General features: G+C 47.5%; 1 protein-coding gene across 1 annotated transcript in view; it reads right to left on the bottom strand.

Annotated features, from left to right (window-relative positions):
- Positions 1–3,261: 3,261 nt before the first annotated feature.
- The window catches only part of LOC109953264 (melanoma receptor tyrosine-protein kinase-like), a 24,403-nt gene continuing 5,155 nt past the window's right edge, over positions 3,262–22,509 (bottom strand). The window contains exons 2-27 of the mRNA XM_020588692.1: positions 17,162–17,313; positions 15,867–16,074; positions 13,985–14,119; positions 13,817–13,885; positions 13,421–13,539; positions 13,156–13,297; positions 12,771–12,884; positions 12,562–12,688; positions 12,241–12,314; positions 12,128–12,203; positions 11,234–11,433; positions 11,024–11,156; positions 10,116–10,206; positions 9,817–9,974; positions 9,677–9,709; positions 9,026–9,170; positions 8,670–8,792; positions 8,470–8,568; positions 7,826–8,011; positions 7,180–7,335; positions 6,687–6,762; positions 6,182–6,328; positions 5,951–6,048; positions 5,559–5,702; positions 5,368–5,458; positions 3,262–5,236 (exon numbers count right to left, since the gene is read on the bottom strand). Coding sequence (XP_020444348.1) covers positions 4,899–5,236; positions 5,368–5,458; positions 5,559–5,702; positions 5,951–6,048; positions 6,182–6,328; positions 6,687–6,762; positions 7,180–7,335; positions 7,826–8,011; positions 8,470–8,568; positions 8,670–8,792; positions 9,026–9,170; positions 9,677–9,709; positions 9,817–9,974; positions 10,116–10,206; positions 11,024–11,156; positions 11,234–11,433; positions 12,128–12,203; positions 12,241–12,314; positions 12,562–12,688; positions 12,771–12,884; positions 13,156–13,297; positions 13,421–13,539; positions 13,817–13,885; positions 13,985–14,119; positions 15,867–16,074; positions 17,162–17,302 — 3,423 coding nt within the window. The 5' untranslated portion in view covers positions 17,303–17,313 and the 3' untranslated portion in view covers positions 3,262–4,898. The remainder of the gene's footprint in view (positions 5,237–5,367; positions 5,459–5,558; positions 5,703–5,950; positions 6,049–6,181; positions 6,329–6,686; positions 6,763–7,179; positions 7,336–7,825; positions 8,012–8,469; positions 8,569–8,669; positions 8,793–9,025; positions 9,171–9,676; positions 9,710–9,816; positions 9,975–10,115; positions 10,207–11,023; positions 11,157–11,233; positions 11,434–12,127; positions 12,204–12,240; positions 12,315–12,561; positions 12,689–12,770; positions 12,885–13,155; positions 13,298–13,420; positions 13,540–13,816; positions 13,886–13,984; positions 14,120–15,866; positions 16,075–17,161; positions 17,314–22,509) is intronic.

Below are 22,509 nucleotides of genomic sequence, written 5' to 3' on the forward strand. Positions count from 1 at the left end.
AGGAACTGCGCTAATTTGGTTCAAATCTTATTTATCTGAAAGATTTCAATTTGTTCATGTTAATGACGAATGTTCCACACAAACTGCAGTTAGTCATGGCGTTCCACAGGGCTCTGTGTTAGGTCCAATTCTCTTCACTTTATACATGCTCCCTTTAGGCAATATTATCAGGAAGCACAACATAAATTTCCATTGCTATGCAGATGATACTCAGTTATATTTATCTATGAAGCCAAATGAATCAGATCAGCTGGTCAAACCTCAAGCATGTCTTAAAGACATAAAGGCCTGGATGGCCTGTAACTTCTTACTTCTAAACTCTGACAAAACTGAAGTCATTGTGCTTGGGCCTGAAAACCTTAGAAATCTGCTGTGTAATCATATAGTTACTTTGGACAACATAGCTCTGGCCTCCAGTACTACTGTGAGGAACCTTGGAGTCATCTTTGATCAGGATTTGCCCTTTAAATCACAAACACAAACCAAGTCTCTAGAACTGCCTTCTTTCACCTGCACAATATTGCAAAAATCAGGAGCATCCTGTCTCAAAGTGATGCTGAAAAACTGGTCCATGCATTTGGTACTTCCAGGCTGGACTACTGTAACTCTTTATTATCAGGATGTCCCAATAATTCCCTAAAAAGCCTCCAGGCTATCTAAAATGCTGCAGCCAGAGTACTGACAGGAACTAGCAAGAGAGAGCATAGCTCTCCCATATTAGCTTGTCTCCACTGGCTCCCTGTAAAATTCAGAATAATGTCGTGGCTAGAGTGTGATGCCGACTAAAATTAATTCAGACAAACCATCCCAATTTAAAGGATCATTTAATATTACAATTATTCTGGATAGAGTAGTATTTAAACAGATAATCTTGTAGTTAGGGAAACAGAGGACAGGAACTCTCCTCCTGCAATATGATAAAGCATTAAATAAGAAGATTGTCAAAAGTGTCAGTCCAGTCAGTTGTTGTTGGTCACGAGTCAGTCTTTCTGTCAACCCACAGTCAGTTGTCAGTCTCCCCCCAGCGGTGTCCCCCAAAAAGCACACGGTTTACCATCCTAGTAGCATTTTCTCTCTTTCTCCCTCTCTAACCCAGCTCTCCTAGCCTTTTATCTGCTCACACTTATACAGTCTTCCATGGCCTGAGCATGAGACACAGTCCCATGCCAGCCACCCACACGCACCTTCTTCCGGGCATTGTCTAAAAATGTCCAGTACATGAACTTCTAGGTCGCATTGACCTAGCGCACATTTCCTTTTTCTAAACCTGAACAGAGCAAATAAGGCTGCAGCTATCTATTCCCTATCTAAGGAGGAAGTCACTCGGGATGTTGACCCATAGGTCAAACAAGGGGGACCCAGCCCAAGATATTCTTGCTTGAGCAAGAAACAGATCAAGCTTTTGTAAACACTTAGCTCAGCCTTACATAACTATTACAAATAATATCTATATATGAAGTAGATACTGTTACCTCTGGAACCTTGTTTATTTTTAGCCACTACATAATCTTTCCATTACTAAAGTGAATATTTGAAGCATTTTTGGATAGGTAACTCAAGTAGGGCTACAACTATAATTATTTTCTTTATTGATTATTTAGTCAGATAAAATGTGTTGCCTCTCACCCAATGTCAGCTGGAATAGGCTCCACCCCCACCGCAATGGCTGAGGCTTTAACTATCACCCTCCCCTCCCCTCCCCTCCTCTCCTCTCCTCTCCATGCTTCTTTATGCCGCCATTACACATCACTAACCTTGTGTCTCCTCTCTCCCATAGTGTGTCCTCTCTCTCTCCCTGTACAGTTCTGCAAGTTGCCCTGGCTCTGGAGTTCTGATGAGCAGCTATCGGCCACATTGACCTGACCAGTGTTTGATTGTTTGTTGTGTCTTGTTGCTTTTCTTCTTTTGTCTCTCCTTTATCCACTCACCCCAACTGGTCGAGGCAGAAGGCCGCCCACCAAGAGCCAGGATCTGTCGGAGGTTTCTTCCGTTAAAGGGAGTTTTTCCTCCCCACTGTCGCCAAGTGCTTGCTCAAGGGGGATTTGTTGTTTTTTTTTCTTCTCTGTAATAATAGTGATAACAGTAAGGTCTAGACCTTACTTTGTAAAATATCCTGAGATGACTTTTGTTGTGATTTGGCACTATACAAATAAAATTTGATTTGATTTGATTTGACTGGCCAGTGTCTGTATTGTGTCCATATATTGTTCGTTATGTGTACAATGTACTCAGAAAATAAACATTTAGGAAAAAAACACAAACATTGGGCCTCATGCAAGAACATTTTCATATTCGTTTTCTACATTTCTCTGAGTTTTCCTCTGTGAGGTTTGTTTCAAATTGGGTTCACTAATCTCTGTTAAACTCAGTGTGGAGCTGTGAGGTTAAAGTCGCAGTTCAATAAAACAAAAAAATAAAGTAAAACTGATCATTACACAGTTACTGCCTGAAATAAACAAAAACAAAGTTTACATTATTGAAATTCCATTTTTATTTTGTTAGGTTTTTAAAAATCTGTTGATAAAATATCACCAAGTCTCACTTTGAGAATCTCTAAATGTTAAACCCACCTTGACCAGAGTTCACCTTTAAGTACATCCTGAACACAATCATTCACACAACTACACACAGTTACATCCTATTAGTTTCCTAATTTGTGTTTTCTTAAGTCAACTTAACTTGTTAGATGTCCACATCTCTTCATGTGATGGTTAGTGTCTTATCTGGTTTGACGCCTTCGTTCTGTAAATGGTCTTATACTTGTATAGCATCTTTCTACAGCACACTCAAAGCGCTTTCACATTATTCGGCCATTCGCACTCTCAAGCACTCACGCATTCACACACCGGTGACATCACCGGGAGCAACTTGGGGTTCAGTGTCTTGCTCAAGGACACTTCGACATGTTGACTGGACAAGCCGGGAATCGAACCGCTAATCTTCCGGTTAGGAAACGACCCACTCTACCTCCTGAGCCACAGCCGCTCCTGTTCTGTCAGGATAATGTCGTTCACCAGGGTTTGTCTTATGAAGGACTCTGTTCTACAGACGTCGGTGAAGATGCTCGGAGTGAATTTCTAGTGTCTTTGTGTAAAATCAGTGAGAGAAGTCCAGTCACCTTCCTGCTCAACATTAAACTTTGATGAACCAGTTTGTTATCCACACATCATCTACATTTGGCTTTATCCAGTGTGTTTGACAAAGTGGCGGCCTTGTTAGCAGGCTCTACCTGTAAACAGCCAGGATCTCTCACACTGTGGCTTCACGACTAATTTCACATTTAATGATGAAAACTAAAATGCTACACAGTAAAATATGTACAGACATTCAATAGGACTCCTCTGTCATTTCCTGTGGAAGCTGAGGGAGCTCGAGGTTGATGATTTATAGTTCAGGCTCATCATCTTCTGGAGCCAATTGACTCGTTTTCTCAAGGAAACAGTTTCTGTGGATGAAAAATGAATATCCTGGAGAACCTGAAGAATAATCGGCAACCAAAGCCGCTCTCTCAGGCTCCGTACATCTGCAGCAACAGGAAATCAGAGTTTGGCTCATTCTTGTCAAGTAAAAGAGAATAAAACACATTTTACACTTAAGTGAAAATTCATCCATTCTGGTACACATGTAAAACTGCTCTGAGTTGAAGTCAAAGTATTTCAAGTCAGACTGTTTTCAGCCGACTTTCCTGTGGAGATGTCAACTTGAAGTGAGACCTGGTGAAGCAGCCAGAAAACCTTCCTGCTTGGTTCAAGTGGAAATATAACACTCATATTTCTTTTAAGCACATTACTCGGTCACTAGGCAAACACAAAGGTGTCTCTACACCACTACCCAGAGCGCACTGGTCCACCCAAACAGCCGCTGGAAACTCTCCTCCTCCTTCTATGTACACAACAAACCACAGTGCAGCTGCCCCATGACGTTAGGCTCAGCACAAACCTTTACAACAGCAGACAAAAGAAACAGTTGAACATTAGCTTTCATGGCCCAAATGTTCCAAACAAAAGGTTCTGACCTCAGAAAAGATCCAGTGTGGAAGAATTGGCAGCAAAAACATATTTACATGAATAAATATCTCATAAAGCATCTTATTAAAACAGAAGAAGGCTCCCGTTATAGTGAGAAACTGTTTTGTCATGGTGGCAACAATACGCAGCTGCAGCTCAGAGACTTTAAAATGTCTAATAATCTAAGTAGCTTCCTGCTTTCAGTGCACAGAGCTGCAGAGCCATGGCACCGCCATCTCGGGGTGCTGCTGCTCCGTAGTACCAGACTGGTCCATAGAAGTTATGAGCATAAATATAAAATTTCTCATAAATATAAAATGCTAATTACAAGAAAACATTCACACCCAAGTGAATACAGTGCGTTTCTGCACATTAAGTCTGTGCACATTTGAAAATGTTCATTTGTTTAAGATGTTCAAAATCCCTGATTTTATTTCCATAGTGCTCCCGTTTTTAGTACCACCCAATAAAATAAAGTAAATGCTGATGAGAGAGGATGCAGAGGATAAAAAGCTGGACCTCACACAGGGCGTTTCAGTTTGTGTCACTAACGTCTGGATCTCTCTGCAGCATTGCTTCCTGGCGGCACAAACCGAGATGGATCAATTAAATACCTGTTAAAGATTGTCTCTGTGGGTTCTGCTGAGAAAATTCTGTCTCGCCACCAACAGGTGGCTGTTTGGTTTCCAGCTTGTCAAACAAGTCACTGCAGCTGGTGAGACGTTTTCGGAAACATCCAGTGTGTGAGCTGCTGGTCTGAGGCTGGCTCTCCTGCAGCCAAGGTTCAGTTCCAGTGGGGCTGCACGCCAAGCAGCTCCCAGTGGGAATGTGACACAACACTGACAGTGAAAACAGCTAAACTACATACTGCCAGCAGCCCGCTGCTGCCCTCTAGTTGACAGGAGCAGCACCCAGGCCCAGGTACTCGAGGTTCTCTGCTGCCGGTTGGAACATGCCAGTCCTGGCACAAGCGGAGTTGGCCTGGGGCACAAAGCTGGCCTGGTAGTCTGGGTTGTCGAGACTGTTGCTGGCGGCCAGTGGGAGCGAGCTCTGGGCAGTGTTCAGGTATTCTGGCCCCTCAGGAACTTGACTGGAGAGCTTCACATCCTCCTGCGTGGAGGGGAAGGAGGCTGCACTGCAGTCCACACTCAGGTCCTCGTAGTTGGGATTCAGAGCCTCCAACTGCCTGCAACTCCGGCTGGTTTCACTCACAGTCTGGTTCATGTAGTCTGAAAAAGATTGGGGATGATTTATAAGGTTATAGAGCAGTAAACCTGTTCATTTTGTTTTTTCTCTTCTCAGCTCTGTAGTTCACATTCAGACGTTCCTGGTGATGTTCTGTTCTTAAAAAATGCTGTACCGTGGCTGGTGACGTTGTCTTTATCCACCATGTGAGTGGGGTCAGTGATGTACCGCAGAGCGACGCTGTTCTCCTGGGCGGGGGGGTTGTTCTGTGGTGGAAAAGAGATGCAGTGAAATGAGGTGTAAAACAAACACTTCTCTCTGTGTGTGTGTGTGTGTGTGTGTGTGTGTGTGTGTGTGTGTGTGTACCATGGGGCTGCAGGGACTGTTGTCATGGTTACTCATTCCTTTGTAAGGCAGCAGGTATTTGTCAGCATCGACCACGTCCTCCACGCCGTCCGAGCTCAGCATGCGAGAGTAAAACCTTCTGTCTGAGGGACTCGGAAGCTCGCCCTGAGAGGGGGCAGGTCAGATAAGTGTCAGTCCTGCAGGCCGAGACAACACTTCTAGCTCTGTTTTATAAATGATGTGTGCAGTGAGTTTTCCGTGGATGGCTGAAATGCTCACGAATGTTAACTTTGTGAGCACCGTGTTATTTTTATTGACAGAACACAAACAAAAGCTCCAGTGGCTCCAAAGCAGAATGTTCCTGAACTAAAGAGCAGACCTCACTCACACACACACACTTGTGGACAGCATACCTGTATGACCAGGTATCTGGATGGGTCTCTGGCCATTTTAGAGAACTCAGCGATCAGCTCTCTGAATCTGGGGCGACTGGAAGGGTCAATCATCCAACCTGAGGAGAAAGGAAGGCGTCACTGGTGTAAACAGCTCCTCAGCCGGACCCCCGGCCGTCCGCTGCCCCTGGCTCTACGTGTTCAGGATGAACTTTCTGAGCGTTAATGCCATCGGGTCAGAAGAGTTCTTACATTTGACCATGATCATGTAGACGTCGATGGTGCAGATGGGGGGCTGAGGCAGCCGGTCTCCTCTCTCCAGCACCGAGGCGATCTCACTGGCTGGGATGCTGTCGTACGGCTTGGAGCCGAACGTCATCAGCTCCCACACTGTGACACCTGCAGACCACACACACCCTCTGGTTTGCATGGTTCTATTAACAGGGGCTTATCGTTGCCTGTGATGTTTTTATTGGACGGCACAGTTATATTGTTCTGTGTTTATAGCTCTATAAATAAACTATTATTATTGTAACAGGTGCCATAAGAACAAGGAGATGTTGCCAAGACAACCAACCTAAAAGCAGAAGTTCTTCAGTTTGCTTAAACTTCTAATGTTTTTAAAACACGCTCAGGTCTGGTTGCTGTTTAAAAACCAACGGAAAGCTGCTAAATGCAACATCAGTACACAGTGAGAGCAGGTTCTCTGAAATCAATTGCGTCCTTGAGCAGGCTGGAGAGCCAGGGACTGACTCACCGTAGCTCCAGACGTCACTCTGATGTGTGTAGGTCCACTGGAGGATCGACTCCAGCGCCATCCATTTAATGGGAACCTGCAGAGGCCAACACACTTCACACAGTGCTACTCTAATCAAACGGACATTAAATGGCAAAGCTTTGGTCTGTTTCTCTGCACATTTTCAGTGTAGATATAAAAACGAGGGTAAAATGCAGCTGTTTGCTTCAATCAACCAATCAGCTCATTCACAAAACAGCAATGGACTGTTCGCGTGTTTATGTCAAATCTGTGCTGCATTTGAGGAAACCTGAAAGACCCAGAGTCTCAGTGATTTCAGCCGGTTCGGTCTTTGTCACAGGATCAACCCAAAGGTTTAAAACGCCATCACCGTCATTTCTTAGTGTTCAGTATGCACACGGTCCAGGAGGGTGTAGCACAAAGATATATGTTTTAAATTAGCCTCCATGCAGGGTTTTGGTCCTCACACGGAGAGCCAGAGCGACACACACACCTTTCCTCCGTCAGCGTGGTATGCCTTCTCATCAGCCGTCAGCAGTTTGGCGAGGCCGAAGTCGGTGATCTTGACGTGGTTTGGCGTTTTCACCAGGACGTTCCTCGCTGCCAGGTCTCTGTGCACCAGGTGACGCTCCTCCAGGTAGTTCATCCCCTGCACATGCACACACAGATTAAAAGTGGGTGTTAGGAGCTGGCACAGCCTCATGCATCCTGAACACTGGCGCTCTCTCCCTTACTGGATGTTCTGTATCAATTTGATTCACTGCTGAAGCCCTGTGTGCTGTGTCAGCACAGTGGCTTCATTCAAATGTTGTTCACGCAGCTGTGGACGCACACTCCCAAGCACAGACACATCCACGTCTGTGTCCATCTGAGGACACAGACATCAGGGAAAGCATTTACAGAGTGGGAGGGTCTTCATAATCAGAACCGCTGTAGGATGTGCAGTTTCATTGGAGCTTGTTTGGGAGTTTCCCAGTACTTATAAGATCAAAATGAGATTTAAGATCGAGTGAACAGACTAACGAGGCCCCACATGGCGCACACACCCAGGCCAACCAGCCTCGGCAGGCAGACGGAGCTCTCACCTCTGGACAGAGGGAGAGAGATGCTGCTGCTTTTCCAACATTATCTGGGCTCACCTTGGCGATCTGGACACACCAGTTCAGCAGCCACTGGGCTCCAATGCTGTCCTTGTGGCGCTGGACGTAGTCCAACAAGCAGCCATACGGCATCAGCTGCGTGACCAGCTGGACCGACGACGTCAGACAGATTCCCAGTAGACGACACACGTGAGCGTGGTCCACGCTCGCCATCACATAGGCCTCCTACACACACACACACACACACACACACACACACACACACACACGTGTTAGTGTCTGAGACATTCACAATCAGTAGAGAATGTTGTGGAAGTGAATGTAGGAGGAAGGAAATTGGGGGTACAGAGCCGTTTCCTAAACGTGGCAGTACAGTCATAGTAATCGTTGCTCTCTTTTGCTCTTTGAGTCATAACCTTGTTTTTTCAACCACGTTAATCATTTGTAACCTCAGACCTTGTTGCTGTCAGGGTTCTATGTCCAGCGTGAGTTCATTAGAGGCAAAGAAGAAAGTCAGATCATGTTGTGGTTGTAACCAAAGGGAACAGAAGGGAAGAAACAACAATTATTTATTGTAAGATAGTTTTTGTGATGAGTGCACCAGAGGAAGGGAGTAGGAAACAGAAGAGCAGAAGCGAGCAGACAAAGGGTGAGGAGATGGAAACCAGGGAGAGGACTCTTACATCCAGGATTTCCTGGTTGGCTTTCGGTGAGGTTGCCTCTCTGAGAACTTTGATGGCCACCGGGATCCTCACACTCTCTCCCTCAGGGATCCATAGCCCCTAAACATACAAACATCAGCATCATCGGCACACCAACGGCAGCACACAGCTGTTCCAGCAAAACAGCCCTGAAGGGGTTTGTCGCCTGCATCAGTCTTCACCTTGTAGACAGTCCCGAAGGCCCCAGAGCCCAGTACCCGGATCTTCTTGAACTCCATCTCCTTCAGGACCCTCAGCAGCGCCTGGTTTGGAGCTTCACCGCTCGGAGTCAGCGGCTCCACCAGCTGACATTCCACAGATACAGGATTCAGACAGAGGTCAGAGGTCATTCTCCGACATTCAAGGATAAAGAAAACCTCAGCACTGCGACTCTATCTGGACAAACTGTGACTGTCATAAAGCTGGAGAGTAAGGTGCCATGCTCTGTGTGTGTGTGTGTGTGTGTGTGTGTGCGCAACAAAACATTACCACATAAACACATGGTATAAAGAGTTTTGCTAATACCAACCCCTCCCACCTCTCTCTCCTGCAGCAGGCGGCGCATTGTCCTCTTCCTCCGGATTTGTCGTCGCCGTAGCAACACAAAGATGATCAGTGACGCAATGACAAGGACCAGGAGCCCGACAACCACACCTGCTGCCAGCGTGGAGTGGACAGCAGCACTGGGAGAGCACAGAAGGTGTTACAGTATCCTGACGTGCGCAGCACAGTGCACATTGTCATCTAAATGTGTGACTTCACCTTGTCTGCTATTAAACTAATGTTGTAATGAACGTAAAGTCCAGTGTTAACAGCGAATTCCCACAACTCCCATTCAGATCGACTTTGCTAGTATCACACTGAACCGCATTTACATTCACATTTAAAACAGCAAAGCAGAAACTGGGTCGACCCCCAGCGCGCTGAGGAAGAAGTTGCAGTGCGAGATCAAATCTGCCGTGCTTAGAGGAAAACTCGGCTAAATGTACTGTTCTCAGCTTCCATAGATCTGAATTAAAATTGATAATTATTGCAGAGTTCCCACTCGCTGCCATTCAAACTGGGCCAGTGGGACTCTCAGGGGCGTCAGCCCGGCAACTGACAGGAAAGATGCAGCCTCATGATGAACACGAGGAGAATGAGTGAACACTGCACAGCCACAGACTGTCGTCCACCACTGAAGTCTTACCCCGAGCATCCTGATAGGCCAGGACCCAAACACCTGCAGACACAAAGACAAACACCTTCAGTCAGATGCCAGCCACTCGCCTTGCTTTGACTTCAGCAGTGCTGCACACAGCCGGGACTCAACGCGGGCATGCGGCTCACCCCTGGGTGCAATTCTGGTGGCAGGGCTGGCACTGGCCCGTGCTGTCGGCGTATTTCCATATCAGAGTGTCTCCATCTCCTGGCACGCCGTGGGGGCAGTGGGGCACGCAGTGAGGCCCATCCTTAAAACGGGCGCACTGGGAGCACTGGTCTGGACCCTGCAGGTGGGGGGTGGGGGGGTAATACAGCATCTGGTCAGCTGTTACTAATTAGAACAATTCTCCTGCTTTGTTAGTCTCATCTTCTTGTACCACTGGACCGTACACAGGGAAAAGCTAAGGAGCAGCATCTGAACTGACCGGTCCAGTGCAGGTTGGGACCCCGTCCTTCAGCTCACACTCTGAGTGACACGCCACACATCTGCCGGTCACCTCAACCTCCCTGGGTTCGCTGCACAGAAACACCCAGTCACAGGTTAAAGCTTTTATACAGTGTACGAAGTAAACTGTCAAGTCAAGGCAGGTATTAAACACAGCCTGACTGTGATGCTTCACTCTGTGGACGAGCTCAGTGAAGGCACCGCCTGCTGTCTGTGTCATCCAACTTTAATCTAGTGGTGGGAAGAACTTCAGTCCAGTTCTAAGAAACCAGCTTTTTACTCCATACATGTGATACATGGATACTTCAACAGATAAAATCTTAGTTTATCATGAGTAACCGTTGTTGTCCAACATGCTTAACTGTGTATAAAATGGGTGAAAGTGACTCCACAGACCGGCTACATTACACAGTTTACATGCTACGTTCATCAGTAATAAGAAATGGCTTAGCGTGCGTCTACTCTACACCCTCAGTGCTTTTAGCCAATAACAGTTACATGTTTTCACTGAAGTCACACGTCTGAGCTCACACTGGTGTATTTGCATTCACAACTGAACATCTTAGATCCACTGTTTTCAAACATGTCAGACTAGTTTTTAGAAAGCTATGTACTCTGACACTCCCAGAAATACTTTCAGTACATACCTGACAGCACTCGCGTTGTGCAAGTACTGATGTGCACTACGACACCACTCACTCTGCATTACCCTCACTACCACTTGCACCTTACTGCGACATTTCAGGACTTAGCAGTACTTCACATTACATTTTGTAGTAATTTAAAACACTTTGTGTGCAGAACGGGAATGGAGGTTGTCCCTGACACATCTAAACTGGCCATCTCTCACTGCTTCCTGCCAGAACCACCTGGTGCAGCTCTCCTCACCCCTGCAGCAGGTTGCAGGCGGACACACAGCGCCCCCTGCGGTCCAAGTGCTGACAGGAGACGCACATGGTGGGACCTGGACCCCAGCAGCCCCCGTCTGTGCACTCCGAGTCACAGGTGCGGTTCTGTTGTTCTGTTTGAGGATGACAAGAAAAAGGGTGACGTGACCTGTCTTCACTAAATATAGCCCTGAGCCTGACACACACTCACCACAGACGTCGGGCGGAGCATTATTATGCATAGTGATGATCTGGTCGCTGGATCTGAATAGGCCGCTCCACTGCTTGGGCTGGGTGTAGCACAGCTGGATGTTGTCCTTCAGCACCACCTTCCCGGCACTCACCTCCTTCAGGGAGCGCAGGCCCAGCCAGCGGAGGTGCTTCGCTCTCACCACGGCCAAACTGTGCTGACTGTTACAGGAAAGACTCTGTGTGAGTGTCGGTTCAAAAACAAACACAGTTTGTCCTGGTCTGTGGAGGTGGGGCGGTACTGGCCTCCAGCTGACGACACTTGAGCTGGTCCTGGTTTATGAGTGGTCGGTCCCACAACTGTCTCCTAAGTTCATATACAACTAATTTAGCAAATGGATTTTTTAGGAAAATTAACACCATCTAGATTTTTGGATAAACACAGAAACCAAATGTTTACACTGAATGAATCCATGTAAAGGTTCCGATCAATATGTTTCAGTTGTTTTCCTACAGCATCAACAGGTGGCAGCAAAGTCACGGTGAAGGATTGGATGCTTCTGGTCAGATGCACACAAAGCACTTGGGTCAGTGGAGGTTTAGGCTCAAAACAGGACATGTGGAGAACAACATGTGAGACTGAGGCCCGTGGACCCTCGTCTCCGGGGTCGAGTTTGCTATGCAGGGCTCGGTGCTTTAGGCAGACACTGGCATCAGCTTGTAAACTGGACAAGAATGAAGCACGTTGCAGAGTGAGTGGAGCCCTTGGATGTGGCTGAGGGACTGCGGTGACTCTCACTGCCAGCACTTCGGTTTATAATCCGGTAACTGAGAAACACAAGTCTACACCTCAGAAATTCAGCTGGTATTTCTAAAGCGACATGTCTGTCCCCAATGACGTGGAGCTGAGACTCACGCTCGTGTTGTTCTTCCTCTGATGATCTCCAGGTTCTCGAACACTGACAGGGAGCTCAGATTCTGAGGAGCAAACACTTCTCAGCCGGGGAACTGTGATGATCTCTGCCCTACCAGTGATCTCCCTCACAGTCCTGAAGTACTCCAGCTTATCTGGGTGCATGGGCGGGATTTTGTAGTGCGCATCCCTGAAACAACCAATGAGAAGCACAGGTGACACCCCCGCAGGTCAGGGAATTAAATTTAGCTTTAATTAACGTTAGACATGTAGAGCGGCTGAAGCCAGGCTGACTTTTCTTGCAGGTAGACTGAGGTGACCCTACACAACTAAACCACTGACTTGATAAACACACTGGTTGTTCACAGTGAAGCATGTGAACCACCCACAGCAACCAACAAATTCATGACACGTTGCTGCTGAGCAGAGTGTCGCACCCAGCGAAGGAGGTTTCGATGAGTGAGATGTCCCCGTTGATCTTGGTGCAGTTCCTGAAGGACTCGATGTTGGACGCGTTGACTGCCATGGTGTTGATGAGTGTGCCAACCCCAACTCCGTCACAGACTGGAGGAAAAACAAAGTTCTATCAGCTCGTTGGGTCAGTGCTAAAGCCTCTTTTTCTCTGTGTGTCTCCGGGTCTCTCTACCTTTAGGACAGGGGCCTTCGCAGGCTTTGCAGCGTTGAACTCTGTTCTCCTCTACCTCGTACATCCCAGCGCTGCAGGTTCGTACACAGGACCCTTCTGTCACTACGTAGTTGCCTATACACAGACAAAAACAGTGCAGGTTTCCATTCATGTCAACCAAAGGTTTAACGAGTGCTACTGTACTTCAGTAGCCTGTGATTAGTAACTTCTGTTGTCCCAATGTGGACCCGGGGCCACTGAATCATTTGGATGTTACCTGTCCTGTCCAACGCCATCACAGTGTGACTGTAATAAAAGCTGCAGCCGACAGGGAACGAGCTGATGATTACTAGAATACATACATATTAGAATGAACCACGACAAACAAAGTGTTTAAAGTCCATACGCGGGCACTTTGTGACGCAGGTCGCCCCGTAAGTGAACTTGGCATTGGGGTTGTTGACCACCTGGTGGGTTTTGGGGTCGTAGAGTTTCAGCGGCGGACAAGCATCTTTACAGGTCCCGTCATCATTGAAATCCCGGCAGGCCTGGACAGGAAGCGGAGACACAGAGACAGACTGCGTTTACTGTAACAATGTCAGTGGCTTTTTCTGTTTTTCAGGAGAAAACAGGTAGGTGCTGTATGAGAATGAGTCCACACACACACTGACCAGACAGTTCGTGGCATGAGGTCCTGTGCAGCCTGCAGCACAGTGCTCGTTGCAGCAGTCGGCTGGCCCGGGGCCTTGACACCTCCTGCTGCACTGCTCTGCACACTGCAGCTTGGTGACTGCAGCAGACACACACAGACGCTCTTTACACTACAGCTCCACTAACAGGAACAATAACAAGGTTTTCTTTTATTTGCTGTAGAATCACAACACAGTTGAATCAGTAAACATGGATCTGTGGAGGGGACGGCAAAGCCCAGGGGGCTCAAACCAAGGTGGAAGGTCTGTGTAACCAACACCCGACACAAAAGGAGCAAATGCACAACAACCAGACCATGAACAGAAATGTACAAGCAGAACCAGGGAGAGAGAGTTTAACTGGGGGTGTGTGTTTACATCTCTGGCAGTGCTGAAGTCCCGGCGCCCAGCAGGAACCGTTAACACAGCCCGGGTCGCACTTCTCACCTGGACACACACACACACACACACACCCTGTCAGTCACAGCCTCGGCTGAATGAGTAAAATATGTCTAAACTCCTGCAGCTTGGTCTCTGTCCTCCTACATATGCGAGCGTAGGCGTCCGTCTTAAAGAACATGCTGGGACTGCTGGCTTTGTCCACGATGTCCCACCACTCTATGGTCTCAGTGTTACACAGCAAGGGATTGTGGGTCATCTTTACCCCACCCTTCAGAATCTCTGTGAGAAGAAGAAGACGGAGACATGTCAGAAGCCAAGACTGGACAGTAAGAGACAAGCAGCAGGGTTGTGCTGCGTGGTGTGGCCTGAAGGTGGGCTGCCAGTCGGACACGAGCGGAGCTACCGTTGGTGGTTTTCTTTAGCCAGTCCAACAAAAGGCCACGTGTTGGATCGACACAGTAACAGCATCTGAACTGTTTTGTTTCCTGTCCCATTAATCACATCACATCTCCTCAGCTTCACTTACAATCAGATGCTTGAAGCTCTAAGGCCACGTTCACACTGCAGGCTGATGTTACTCAAATCCGATCTTTTTTCCCAAATGTGACCCATATCAGATTTCCTTATGACAGTGTGAACAGCACAAATCCGATTTTTTCAAATCCAGCCCAGGCCACTTTCATATGTGGTCCTAAATCGAATACATATCCAATGTTTTGCAATGCGACTTCAGTCTGAACGGCCATGTCGCATTTCAAATGCGACATGGCCAAATGCGTTCACGTCACAATTCTGCGCTGGAGGAGGTGAGGCCATAAGCAATATTTGTGCTCTCCTTCTTCTTGATATTCTTCTTCTTATTATTTCTTTATTTCGATTGCACATTAACTGGCACATCGCTACGCACATGCTATCACGAGCCGCATCCATTTTTATTTTCACAAACACAGTACACTGCGTCTGACGTCACGTCCTCTTCTGCGCATGCGGGTCACCTCAGGGCCGTATACCGTTCACACATGAGACAGATGGCAGTCGCATTTAAATGACAGTGTGAACAACAGTGCAAAAAAATTGGATTTCGGCAAAAAATCCGATCTGAGCATTAAGACCTGCAGTGTGAACGTAGTCTAATATTACTGTGATCACGTGATGCAAGGCCGATACTGTCACACAGCTGCACTGTTACGTTTGACACTAAGTACATTTTCTTGATAAAACTTCTGTGCTGTTTGCCAAGTTGGATTTTCAGCACAGGACTTTTGCTTTCACCGACGCTGTACTGGCATTTTTCTAACTGTCATTCATTTTTAATACATGTACAGGACAAATTCACAGAAAAACGGCCGTGTATAAAGACCCATCTGTTTCTAGAACCATTATCACACACTGTCAACGCCGCAGCTCTAGTTTCTAAACGTGCTCCACCTGCAGCTCCACAGCCTCCTGCCGACAGAGTGCCGCCCCCGCCGACAGAGCGCACCCTTTACATGCAGCTCGCTGTGCAGGCATTGCTCCAACAGGGTGCACAGTAACTATGTCACCAGCCAGAGCCTGGTGGCTGCGCTCTATTTCCTGCTGCCAAAGCACAATCTGGTGTTGACTGAAGGCTTTTGAATGGTGTGCAGACCCCACCCACCAGGCTGGCAGCCAACACAGTGAGCGAGGTGAGGTCACTGTGACGGGAGACACAAGGAAAGCTCAACCAGGAAGTGAAATTCAAATGGCTACACTTGAACCAACATTCCCACAGTCATATAAAGAGGCTGTAAGATGGTGAGTTTTAGTTTTAAAGGTCAAGGAGTCCTGTCAGTGGAAGGGCCCTGAGCAGGTTCTCAGGAGTCACTGATCACTTTAGTAACGTATCTATAGACAGGGCCGACCTACATCAGTGTATCTGGTCCCCTTAGGATCCCCTTGGATCCGTGTGTTTGGACGGCTCTGCTTTCCCAGGGCCCCTTGCACTGCTCTCTGTGATGTGTTGTTTGTGTGTATCATGTAAGTCTTTGTGTCGGTGTGCATGTACCCGTCAGGCTGCTGAGCTGCAGCTGCCTCAGCCCGCCGGTGTACTGGAGCGTCACAGATGAGTGGTCCTTGTTGTAGTTCGACATCACCAGCAGAGCATACTGGCCTTCATAAAGGTTCTGACCCCGGATCAGCCTCAGGTTGAACAGCGGCACGGTCGGTACCTCGTTCATGGCGATCAGGACGTAGCCGCCGACCTCCTGGATGGACTGAGAAAGAGAGGAGGAGGAGACGGATGAACAACTCTAGTGTTTCTCTGTTTGTTTCTGTTTTTCACTGATGTGCTTTGGCCTGTGTAAAGAACCAGGCAGGTGTCCCATGGTTCAGCCTGTCCACTAACAGTGTTTTAAATCCCATCATCCCTCACAGCAGCCACCAGGTGAAGTTCGTTTCATGGAGCCAGTGATGTTTGTCAGATCAGTGTGAGCAGCATGTTCAGTCCCATGTTTTTATTTGGGTTGATTTGGTTTTATTTGGTTTATTTGCGCTAACCTCAGCTCTGTTCAGTCTCCTTGTTTGCTTATCGCTTTCCTCTGGGTTTGATTTCCTGAAAACCAGAGCTCCTAAACTCAAAGTGCTGTTTGGCCTCTGACCATAAGACCACAGATGTCCGAGCATCCTTGAACGCAGCACCGACAGCGTTTGGTCCCCACTGACAGCCGCAGGAGGAAAACGTAACCGACAAACTCAGAGAACGGCATTGTGAACGGAAAGCTTCGCTGCCTGCTGCACTCGGATGCCAAATGGCAGCACACTGCAGGTGTCGCGTCACGCTCAACCTTAACAACCCAACAACCTTAGACACTGCACGATGTTATTTGATGTTGCCAACATCTCCTGTTGTTGGAGTGGTGGCATTATGCCTCTGCCCTCCATCGTAAGCACTGACAGCTGGGGCAGAGTTTTCTCATAAATTAGGAGATTAAGTCAGAATTATGAGATAAAGAAACCATATTTCTGGGAAAGGCCTACTTTCTGTATTTCCATTTGCAGCGAGTTTCAGGGTTCACACAAATAAAGTAACACTAACATCCACTTGGAGGAAAAGAGATTAACAGCTGATGAGGATTTGGAAAATAATCAGCAGGTATAAAGTGTTTGACACACGAAACTGCTCATGCAAAGCTTAGAGACGTCAACTAATGAACGTCTGAACAATCCAGATGAACCAAACACATGGGAGCCACATACAAGAGCCTTTCCCACAGATTGTTTAGAGCTACTTCAGCCTTCAGCAAGAAGAGACACCGCTGAGCTGCACTAAACACCAGTAGAAATGCAGCGTTTGGGCCAGACCTGGAGGAAGGACAGGTCCTGATGCTCCAGGGTGTAGGTGACCTCCAGGTTCTCCAGGACCACGGAGCAGTTGGAGTACATCCTCAGCATGTTGTCGTAGTGGTAGTCACGAGTCCCCACCTGGGTCAGCTGGTTACTCATCCCCTGACACACTGACACACAGACAGAAAATATCATCAAGGCTTTGGTTAAAGGTCGTCAACACTCATTTTAAATGTGCTAATACCACAGAGATTCAAAGTTCTGTCCACCTGCTCAGTGAATCTGTCGAGATAAAAGTACTCGTTCTGCAGAAAAATGGGCCTCGACTGACATGTTCACATTCACAGAATGATAATACTGACGCATTAGTGCTTTACTGTTAACTACATGCAACTAGTTTAACACAGTGGTTCCCAACCAGGGTTTCAGGCCCCTCCAGGGGGTCATCAGATAAAGCTGAGGGCCAGGAGGTGACAGGAGACGAAGGACGACAAAGTCTGAACTCTGAACAACAATGTTTTCTGTTTTGTACTTTCTTTAAACTGTTTTAGTGAGATATGGGAATTTGTGTCTTTGGGCCTTGAAATGAAACCAGCTTAGAGGGGAACTGGTCGCAGCCCAGTCAGGCTGGAACCAGCAGCCTAACCTGTAACAACATGCTGCACATATAAGCACGTGTCTTTATGAAGCAGACACATTATTTCTCTAATGTGGTGAAGCAGAAATATGAGTCAGCATAAAATAAATACACTACATTACAATGCAGCATAAATACTTATGACAAGTACTTCAAATTTGTACCTAACTACTTGAGCAAATGTACTTAGTTACTTTCCTCCCCTTGTATGTGATGTTCTGTTTTCTAAGCTCCCAGCTTGGTTAATGAGGCCAGGTGGGAGCATCCAGTCCGGCAGTGTGACACACCCTCAGTCATTATGTGAAGCAGAGTATTTAACACTCAGGGAGGCAAAGGAAGGTGTGGCAGCCCCAACTGGGTTGAGCAGCAGCTACACGACACATGACACACCAGCAGCCTGCTGCTGTCATCACTGTGAGGAATGAACCCTGACAGGCTCCGTGTGTGGCCGGCGGCGGTGAACGGGCTCAAGACGAAAAGGAAACTTCCTGCAGAACTTCAGACACCATGCAACTGATTTAGGGTCAGATATGAAGGAAACCGGCTTGTTTGGAGGATGCTGTGCCGTGCTGCAGGGAGCTGAGCCACGCTGTTACATCACAGACCCGGTGGGTTACAGCAGGTGGCTCTCACCTGTCCTGCAGGTTTTTCCTCCAACAGGAAACACTCTGCATGAGTTACAGTGAAAACACAGTGCAGAGGGTTTGGCATCCAAAGTCGACAAGGACAGTCGAACAAACAAAAACAAATTTCTGTTCAATCTGAGTGACATGTGACAGTGTAGGTTTTTCATAAGGTGTCAGTGTCTGCAGCCTCCCGGGCTGCACAAGGCTCCGGTGACCCTGGGCTGAGGCGATGCCTGTTTTTCTAGAAGCAACTGTGACATGTTCCCAAACGCTGCAGACAGCCGCTCTCCCTGGGGGGCGGGGCACATCGGCCTCTGGCAGGTGGGGGGCTGCGGAGACGTCTGACTGGTCTCACAGGTCGGATCATCACAGCTGCTACAACACGAAGCAGTAAAACATATTCACCGACTGTCTCACCTGAAACAACAGAGCTTCAAGGATCAAGCTGGTGATTTACTGTGATTGGTTATTTTCCACACAAAGACAAAGACAACAATGAATCTCCTGTGCTCGCTGAACCTAGAGCTTTGGTTCACCTGAACCAGACTGTAGTCAGTCAGTAAGTAAACCATCCTCCACGAAAGTGATAACGTCCAGTCTGTGTTCCCACTGTTTCACTTGTGTGAGCATTTTAAACTGTGTGGTTATGAGGTGTTTCTGTTACTTTGTCCACCCTATTAGACTGAACACCAGAGACGGATTTCGGTATGGCACAGTAAACAGCAGCTTGCCAAATGGTCACCCAGGTGAATCAGTCCTTCATTAAACACGACACAGCGTGTCCTCACAACTACATGTGAGCTGCTTGAGCTGATCAAACCAGAGACAAACCTCAGGACTGTAACACCAGCCTCAGCTCACAAACCCACGGGCTCCTTTCACTGCTCGGGGTCTCTGGTTGCATTCCTATTGGCTGGCTCCTGCTGTGATGTCACAAAGACAACACAGCTGCTCTCTGCAGCCTCCAAATCTGGACACACACTGGTAATGCTTTGGATTAACAGAGGGCTCCCACAGCTGGAATGATTGGACCCTTCTTTCTTTCTCTCCGTCCATCCTGCCTCCACCCACTCGTTCCTCCCTGTGGGCTCCTCCTTCCTTCCTTCCATCCTCCTCTGTCATCTGTCCTCTCTCTTTTATCCCCAGCCTCTCCTGTCTCAGTCCTTGTTTTCTCCCCCGCCAGACTGCTTCGCTCCCCAGACCCCGACCCTCGTTCCTCTGTGCTTCACTGCAACACGAGCAGTGACTTTTAGTCCTGAGCCTGGGTCCCACTCCAGACACTCAATTCTACATTTCTCACAATGCATTTCAAACTCACACCATCACTTTTTTCATGGGCCCAACTGATCAGATTTGCTGCGGTCAACGCGTTGGTTTGTCTGCGGCCCCTGGACCGGACTGAACCAGTTCTGACACCTGGGATTTCTACACAGAACATCTGCTCAGGGAGAAGAGGAGGTGAATATAAAAACATGTCTGTCACATCTGTGGGTTCAGATTTGACTGAGAAAAGAAGTGTATCAGCAGCTTGAGATGTTGTCAGCAGCGTCACAGCTGCACGTGGACTCAGGGCTACTACAGTGGTAAGCTCTGATCACTGCAACACTTCTGGTTGTCAACTTTAACCTGTGAGTGTTAGAAGGAAAAAGCAGAGACGATGATGTTACCACAGGTTCAACTTACACAAGCACACACATGCTTCATCACACACACACACACACACACACACACACACACACACACACACAGAGTTTGTTCAGGAACAGGTCTGGTCTGTCTCCTTCTTGGACGACATCCCAGGCTGCTGTACGGCACGTTGCACCTGACAGGAGCCCGTCCTCCATGTGTATGAAGAGTGAAGTGCTGACGTGCACATTTTCATATGAAGCCAAAGACAATGCAGTGAGTAAATGTTCAGTTTGTCATTACACAGAAGACACACGCTTGGTTCTGCTTCAGCTCTGCTGAACAGTGAAGTCACCTTTTCTACAGAACAACAAAAAACCTTCAGCCACATCATCTGTTTGTCTTTATGACAAAGACTGAATTTCAGCTTGAGAGCAGCACAACCACCTGAGATGACCCTGAACTGACACCTGCTGTGTGACGACTGCTCCTCCAGCCCAGCGACGACTCAAATTAAATTCTGGTCTATAAAGGTCATTGTGTGTAAGAGCACTGCTACTGCAGGGACCCGGCCCCGAACAGAGCAGCAACCTCATCCTGAGTAACCGACCACCGTTAGCTTGTGTAACGCTACAACGATGTAAAACACACATCAAGTCAAAACCTAATCTGCTCCAGAGGAGCAGCGAACTCTCTGCCTCCTTAGGGAAAATATTCCCCAACTCTAAGTCAGTGCTGGACTTCAGAAATCTGTCATTGCTCGTAGATAAACGAGTCTGTGTGGTGTCTGGTCAAACGTGCACTGCTGAGGTTGGCGGCGAGAAACCAAAGTCACTGACTGTCAGTTTTCTTTGGTAGCAGCAGGTGATGGGCTGAGACAGCGCAGTGTACACAACGTATATGTTATTTTTGTCTAATGCCAGTAGTTTCCTAAAACGTCTGCTTGCTGTTGTTTTCAATCAAACCAAAGGCGGGAAATGCAGAAATGTTGGGGACTATTTTCATCAGTGTATGAACCCACATCTGGTCTCTAGTGAGGGTTTGTGGCAGCAGGACAGTGTGTGTGGGCCTAAAATAAATCCCTGAATTTTCAAGATTAAGGCTTTTTAATATGGCTCTTAAGTTAAGAGTAAGTTAAGGGATCTTAATGAGACTGCAAGGAGATGGGCTAATTAACGTATTAATGAACTGATCCTATGACATCATTAGGAAACGTGGGAAAACCTTTACAACCGATACAGTCAAAGCTACAGGTTCACTTCAGTTCACAAATGAACAGTCTGCTTTTCTTACTGTGTGAAATGAAACCATGTTGTCTTGTGTTTGCGTCACAGAGGAAGGTTTCTGTCTGCGAATGTGCCGTTTGTTTTAGTGTTTGACCTTTGTTCAAGGTCAACAAACACACACACACAGTCACACAGAGCTGTGCGGTTTCCAACTTGTTCACACAGATGTGACGTGGAAATGAATAATTTCTACTGAGTCTATCGCTGTCGAGAGGAGTTGCAGCTGGTAAACAGAGACTCAGAGCTGATTACTCAGCTATTACAGACCCACACAGCTCAGAAAGGACAAAGACAGGGAGCAGAAATGTCCAGGTGCTGTTGTTGTTTGGTAACATTTTTGTCTCTCACACACACAGTGAGAGAATGTCGCAATGAGAGAGGAAGAGGTGGAGAGACACTGTGTGGTTTCAGGTACACGTGTGTGTCAGTGTTGGCCTAGCTGTAACGAGCTGCCGACTGTGTTCACCACAATAACTGTGCGTCAGTCAGCCTGTTGATTCCCTGCTGCTGGTGGGCTGAGCCATCCAATCAGCTGCAGACTGAGCCCAGACCAATTCAACTGACGCTGCCCTGAGAGCAACAAATCCTCAGAGTGAGTCAGTTCTGATGACGTACATTAAAACTTGAACTGACATACTGCGACTCCTGAAACTGACCTGAAAGTAGCTGCTGGTTCCAGCAGTGACGGAGGGGAGCGTCGTCCTCTAACAGACGGTCTCTGGCTGAGGACACACACAGGCCTGCACAACAGGGGCCAGGCCCGGCTGCTCCTTGATCATACAAAGGGCCACGAGTTTCAAGTAGACAGTTTTACTACCAAATGTGAAGTGCTTCATTGTGCACAACAGCTTGATTCTACCTCGAAGTGCTGATCAGTGCAAAGAGAAGCCTTCATCCAAGTGTTAGTCTGCAAAACAGAGCAGCTCTGACTGAACGGCTCAAAGAATAAAGAGATCAATCCATAAAAGCCTGAACACATTTAAAAATATGAACTGGAAATCAATGTCACAGTGTGTGATCTGCAGTGACCTCACCTGGAGCACCAGCACACTGGAATACAAACATGCACTCACCAAAGTTTTTACTGATGTATAGAGGCAACAATGTGACATGGGAGCTCACCTGTGATGCACAAGTGCTCAGTGCACGCACAAACCGGTCTTCACACTGAGGTGACTGCACTGACTTGCT

Source organism: Monopterus albus, unplaced genomic scaffold (assembly GCF_001952655.1).
Source record: "Monopterus albus unplaced genomic scaffold, M_albus_1.0 scaffold595.1, whole genome shotgun sequence".
Taxonomy (NCBI): domain Eukaryota; kingdom Metazoa; phylum Chordata; class Actinopteri; order Synbranchiformes; family Synbranchidae; genus Monopterus; species Monopterus albus.